This window comes from Pezoporus flaviventris, unplaced genomic scaffold (genome assembly GCF_033815535.1).
Source record: "Pezoporus flaviventris isolate CSIRO_AGI_PZ_B2104156 unplaced genomic scaffold, CSIRO_AGI_Pfla_v1 ptg000023l, whole genome shotgun sequence".
Taxonomy (NCBI): domain Eukaryota; kingdom Metazoa; phylum Chordata; class Aves; order Psittaciformes; family Psittacidae; genus Pezoporus; species Pezoporus flaviventris.
Window position 1 is genome coordinate 8,621,128 of NW_026892571.1, and position 6,000 is coordinate 8,627,127.

General features: G+C 40.7%; 1 protein-coding gene across 1 annotated transcript in view; it reads right to left on the bottom strand.

Moving 5' to 3' along the window:
- Window positions 1-5,498, bottom strand: part of TTC1 (tetratricopeptide repeat domain 1) — a 29,256-nt gene extending 23,758 nt beyond the window's left edge. Inside the window, exon 1 of the mRNA XM_061456599.1 lies at window positions 4,992-5,498. Coding sequence (XP_061312583.1) covers window positions 4,992-5,315 — 324 coding nt within the window. The 5' untranslated portion in view covers window positions 5,316-5,498. The remainder of the gene's footprint in view (window positions 1-4,991) is intronic.
- Window positions 5,499-6,000: the final 502 nt, after the last annotated feature.

The following is a 6,000-nucleotide window of genomic DNA, read 5'->3' on the forward strand; positions in this document are numbered from 1 at the left end:
ATAAACTCATAATTAATGGGTGTCCCTCCAGAAGAGGACCAGGTCAGACTGAAACAATTACCATGCAGCAGCTGTTGGGTGTCTTCTGATTAATTCTGTAGACTAGACCAACGTCAAAGCCATCACTGTCAATGACAACTAACCAGAAAAATCTGTCTGTAACGCATCAAAAGCAATTTACTGCTCAGTGCCTCTGCTGAGGCAGCAACCAGCATGCTTTTGAAACAACAAAATCTTTAAGTGAATTTTTTTTCAGGCTGCTTAATTCTTAAAAAGCTCAGAGTTGCAAGTCCAGGCAAGTAACCAGGCCCTGTGCTGCGTCTGTTTTTAAGAATACATCTTGCAGGTTTCTGTCTTAATATTGCTTCAAGTTCTTATTTTGCTTCATTGTGCAGAGAAGACTTCTTACGGTATCAATACTGTTTCCCTGGGAATAACTCCTATTGCTTAAAATTAGAAATCTCACTGTATAGGGCTTTTAAAATATAATTGAGAGAAAGTGTACAACTGCTTCCTCCCTCTCTGATCTCTGGAGCAGCTTCTGCATGGGTGAAAATTCTACTCAGAGCTGCTACCATGAAAGCTTGCACATGGGATATGCATAAATACACAGGGCAAGGACTAGAATCAGTCTTTGCATCTCCAGATTAAATGAGACACTTTCTTTTCTACATCATTCAAAACAACCCAAGCTGCTAAAATATAACAGTGGGCTTAGTTTAAAAACAAAACATGAAACAAACCACAAACCATTACGGTGTAGCTCCATAAATTTGATCTGAGCAGGGGTAAAATCCAGCTTTCTTTATGACTTGAGTATATAGTTTATGGTTGGTGCTGCAACCACAGTTCATAGGAAGTTTTTCTTATTTAGGCAAGTAGTGTAATTGACGAAAATCCATCTCCCCTTGTATGCCATCACGAGGCTGCCATTTGATGTCTACTTTTACCAGCGGTGCCCTTGATCTAAAAATACAGCATTATTTTTCATTTGAATCATTCCCTGTAAGTGGTTCAGTGCACATTCACAGAGGTGTGCTAGCACAATGAAGGAGACAGCAGGGGGCTGAGAATAACTGATCAAGGACTGCCTGAGTAGCAAATACAGCACTGCTGTTGAGTGTCTGGTCACAACCTAAACAGTCAAATAAACAAGTTTGGAATATTTCTGCCTCATTTTCTCCAGCTGAGAACAAAAAAAAAACCTAACTAACCAAATAAAGAAAAATCATGTTGCCTTTCTCAAAAATGACCTTTGAAGTAATTGGAAGGAGGTTTAAAATGTAACTGCAGTATTTTTTCTTAAAAGCTGCATCATTTAACAGATTCTTTTCACAATCAAGATATAGAAAATATTTCACTTTTGAAAATAAAATTTGTAGACATCGATTTCATATACTATGAGGGAAGCTGGAGAGGCAATTCAGGAATAACCCTGAATAATGGTTTAACTACAGAGATAATGTAAGGTGAGGCAGGGTAAGAACATGAAAATGGGCTACTTCAATAGTCAGAACTGTTGTAAGCTTGTAATTCCTCTCTAGTTTCTGGATTTCTCAAGCTTTTCTTGTAAGAGACACCAACAATATTTTGTTAAGAAAAAAACAGCTGTATCTTAAAGACCATTTCTATAACCCACTCTGAAAAGCTCTCTGTGGAACATAAAGTTCAAAATATAAGTACTCCCAGTCTAATAGTTATGGTGATACTAAGAGATGGAATTCTTCCATTTCATTAGGTATAATCATAAATCAAGCTGAAGGGCACAATTGCTCAATACCACTAGAAATAAACCTACAGAAATATGAGAACTGCAGCTGTCTCAATACTTTCTCTAAGGAAATCTTTCCGGCTTTATACAGTTATTATTTTATACACCCATAGCACCTTTCAATGAAGTTCCACAAAGCTGACTGCAAGTACTGAACAGTCACAGCTCTTCTGCTCATTTTACAGGAGTCAAAAATTGATGTGCAAAATTGAATGACTACCTAACAATATAACAGAAACAAAAGCAACATGAAAACTAAGAAACCCAATTTCCAGTCCTGCTGCTCTTTCTAAAGTTCAATTCTATGACATAATTTCTTCCCAGCTTTTATCATTTTGCCAATGAAACTCTCAAGCTGCCTTCAAGTTATAGGCTGCTGAAGAAGCCCCATCATGACTCATGATGACACTGCTCCTTGCTGTACAAGCAATAAACTCAAGTAGAAAAACAGGACTGTTTAGTTTAAACTGGAAAAGATGCAAGAGCAATGCAATGTTTTTAATCTGTAGTGAGTAGGTCAAGGAAAAGCGATTACTGCCCTGTGTTCAGCAGCAAAGAAAATGCATTTGGAGAGTGCCCTGTTTTGGTGAACCCCCATAAAAAGACATCAACTTCCAGGAGTCCTGAGGGCCCCCAGGATGTTCAGCACATTGGAGACCATGGCCTAAGCAAATAGCCTGGGAGAACTGAGTTCAGCCTTAAGAAAAGATGGCTCAGGGAGACTTCATTACTAGAGAAAATTAAGACAGACTCTTCCTGTGCAGAAAAAGAAGGGCCAGTGGTTACAAGTCACAACAAAGGCAATTCTAATTAAATAAAAGGAAAAATGTTTCTACCACAAGGGTAGTTAAACATTAGAACAGGGGCCCAGAGAGGCTGTGCAGCCCTCCCAGGTTCTGAGATTCCAGTGTGGCTCTGGGCTGGCTGATGTATTTGATCTATCTTTGTGCAGAGCATTGGACTAGATGACCTCCAGAGGTTCTTCTGGGGCAAAGGATGCACCCAATAACCTCTACCTCCTTCCCCACCCCCCCATTATTAAGTATTAGATCTCAAAGTATTACAACTGGCCAGCATTCTTATGCCCATTTTACAGATATCAGAATTGAAAGTGATAGATATGAAGTGATTTCCACAAGGTCAAGCAGCAGACAAGTGTTACATTTAGACTCATTCCTACTTCAAGGAGATTATATTCCATGCTCCCCTCACCCACTAGTCCCATACTGCTTTTCTATCTCAAGGAACTTCTATATTAACGTAACTACCTGTACAACAGATTAAAAAACTACCTTTTTGTCTTCACTGATGTATTTTGGTCAGAAATTCCATCCTACCAGCAAGGGAACTATTTCAGCCACCACTTGATTAAATTTCTCTATACTGATTTGTAACAAACAATATGTCTGGTTACCTGTGACATCTTGGCTCTGCATACTTCTGCCTCACATTCCCTATTTACAGTAGCTGACAGTAAGACCACGGCATAATTGAGTCACTGCCAAGCCCTTCCCTGTTTCCAACTTTTTTGGGCAAGGTATAGCCAGCATTTATTTACTTATATAACATAGTCAGGGCTAGCTAACAGTTAAGAAACTGTGGTCCAGCTTTACTAAGTCAGTTGAATTAGCAAAGATCAGCCTGTCTGTACAAAAGAGTAATAAGCCCCTATAAATTAATTCATAAGATTTTAAGCACTTAAAAAAATAAATTTTATATGACCCTTTGGTCCTTCTTTTTCATCAAATGACTCATTTTAGTAGTACTCATCCATTACAGTAATAGTTTTTCTACTGTTCTTAGTGATTCGGGAGTTCCCAGAATAAAAACTACTGAGCTACACAATACTCTATCTTCCCCTATGAAGTAATGCTTTCCTGAGATGCTGCCTGCCTTCTCTTGTCAGCTACCATTCCCTTACTCCATTCTCTCCTTCCCTCATCATAATAAGTTATTCACTGTTACTTATGATCCAAATTGTGCAGCCTGCCCTCCAATAAGGACTTTATTTCCTTTAGTAAAGTAAGATCCAATTCATGGCAACAGGACTATATATTAAAGTTTGCTGAGGTCTTCCCTTCATATAATTTACAATACATCAGAATTCCATCTTTTCCCCAGATGCCAAAGACTACAGTAGTACTTTCTGTCACTATTTCAATTTTCAGTACAAGTAACTGCTTGTTTGGATAATTCAATCAGATTTTAAGAGGCTAGCTCAGTTCTTCAAACATGATCTGTTTCTGAAGCTATTTAACTTGTCAAAAACAGTGTTAAAAATAATTACACGAGTTGTACATTGGGACACAGATTTCAGTTTAGTGTCTTTACTCCCCCAATACCTGCAAACTAAAGTGGATTTATTTTTTTCCCTAATTTTTTTTCAACAAATGAGTAGCAAGCCCTGCACTATTTGCTACGAGAACATAATTACCAGCAGAAATTCACCCCATCACTTAAGCAAACAGAGTCTAATGCTGGAAGTGATTTAATAAGTTATCTCCATGGTAAGAAAAAAAAAAAAAGTACTTTTTTTTCTAGCTACTTGATGACCACAATATATTAGAACCTTGAAACTAACTGCTGTCAAGTGACAACACTGACTGAGGGGCAAAAAAACCTGGTTCACACAGACTTACAGGGAGTAAACACCATTATAGAGACTATTGGACTTCTTCCAAGAACAGCATTATCCAGTTTGTTATCCAAGTATTTTGGCCAATGTAAGCACACTGAAGGTAAACAAAACATTTCATGCTTTATGTTTGATTAAAGCTTAAGTAATCTATAGGGATACTTTCAGCATTAATCCAAATAAGTTGTATTACATGAGCTAGCCTTTCAGATATGAAACGTATCCCAAAACCTGCTCTGAGTTTTGGAAAAGCACCTTGCAGCAATTAGGTGAAATGTTAGGTGAAAACAATGAACGCACACAAACTAAAGAACACGGAACAAGGGAATTTTTGTTTCTTATAATCTGAGTCACAGTACCGTGACACACTGCTGAAAATAGACAAAAATCTGCAATGGAATGTGATGATTAAGAACAGCAAGGAAAGCTAACAAAATGTTTGTTACCTAAAGAAGAAATTAAGAACAGTAAAACCAGACACGTAAGAGAGTTTTAAAGGTCCACATTCTTGCCAGTCACAGACCATTCAGAAATGTGACACTGAAAATATATCTTTTTACATTCAGCATGGGGACTTTGGATTACCTGTTTTTCTTCCTCTGGCATATCTTTTTCTAGTTCTAGTAAGTATTCTTCATCTAGTTCTGTCTGCTTCCTTGAGCTAGTCTCATCATTCTGTAAATTCCCTTCATCATCCAACACAGGTTCTTTTGCATCAAAGGAGTCATGACAGTCATGGAAACACTCATCTGCTGTTGTGATATCTTTGGCTGAAGATGCTCTGCATCCACTTTCAATATTGTGGCGATTCTGTGCATCTTGGGGGCCAGTCTCTGAACTCTTCTGATCGGAAAGCTTTAAGTGATCAAGTAATTCTTCAGGTGAATTTGCATCTTTAAACTCTTCCATGTTGGACTCCTTGAAGGGGATAGGTTTTTACAAATGTGAAAGAAAAAGCCCTCAGAAACACAGCAGAAATGCCTTGTCAGCAGATGAATCTCTAAACCACTTAAAAGTACTCCTGAAATCCCCCGAGGGAAACTTATTATCCCTCAAGGAAGGGAGGAACCTGTACATGCTTCTTCCATGCACTACACAGCGACATGGGGGCTAGCACACTATTCCCATGTTAACTGACAAGCTCGGACTCCTGGGACCGGCTCGGAACTGCGCTATACTACATCTTTCCCACTGCACTAGGGCGGAAGCCGCACATACTTGCGTACCCACGGGCCTCAGCAGACCCTCGCCCAGCCAGGACCCTGCGGATGCCGTGCAGCAAGCCCCGCCGCCGGCCCCACGCTCCCCGTCAGCCCCTTCTCGACCCCCCAGAGCCAGGCCCCGCGCAGTCGTTCCAGGCTCTGTCTTCTCCGCCCTATCCCAGCCCCTGCCAAAAGGGGCCAGGCTGCAGCCAGCGCCCCCCATGACACCACCACCACCGCCGCCGCCTTACCCCGGCCGGGCCGGGCCCGGCCCACCCCTGAGCGCGCTCCCTGCCTCGGCACAGACCTGCGCCCGCCGCCGCCGCCGCTTCCTTCCGGCTGCACCTGCTCCTCACCCTTCACCCCGCGATCGCTTCCTGCTGGACACAGTC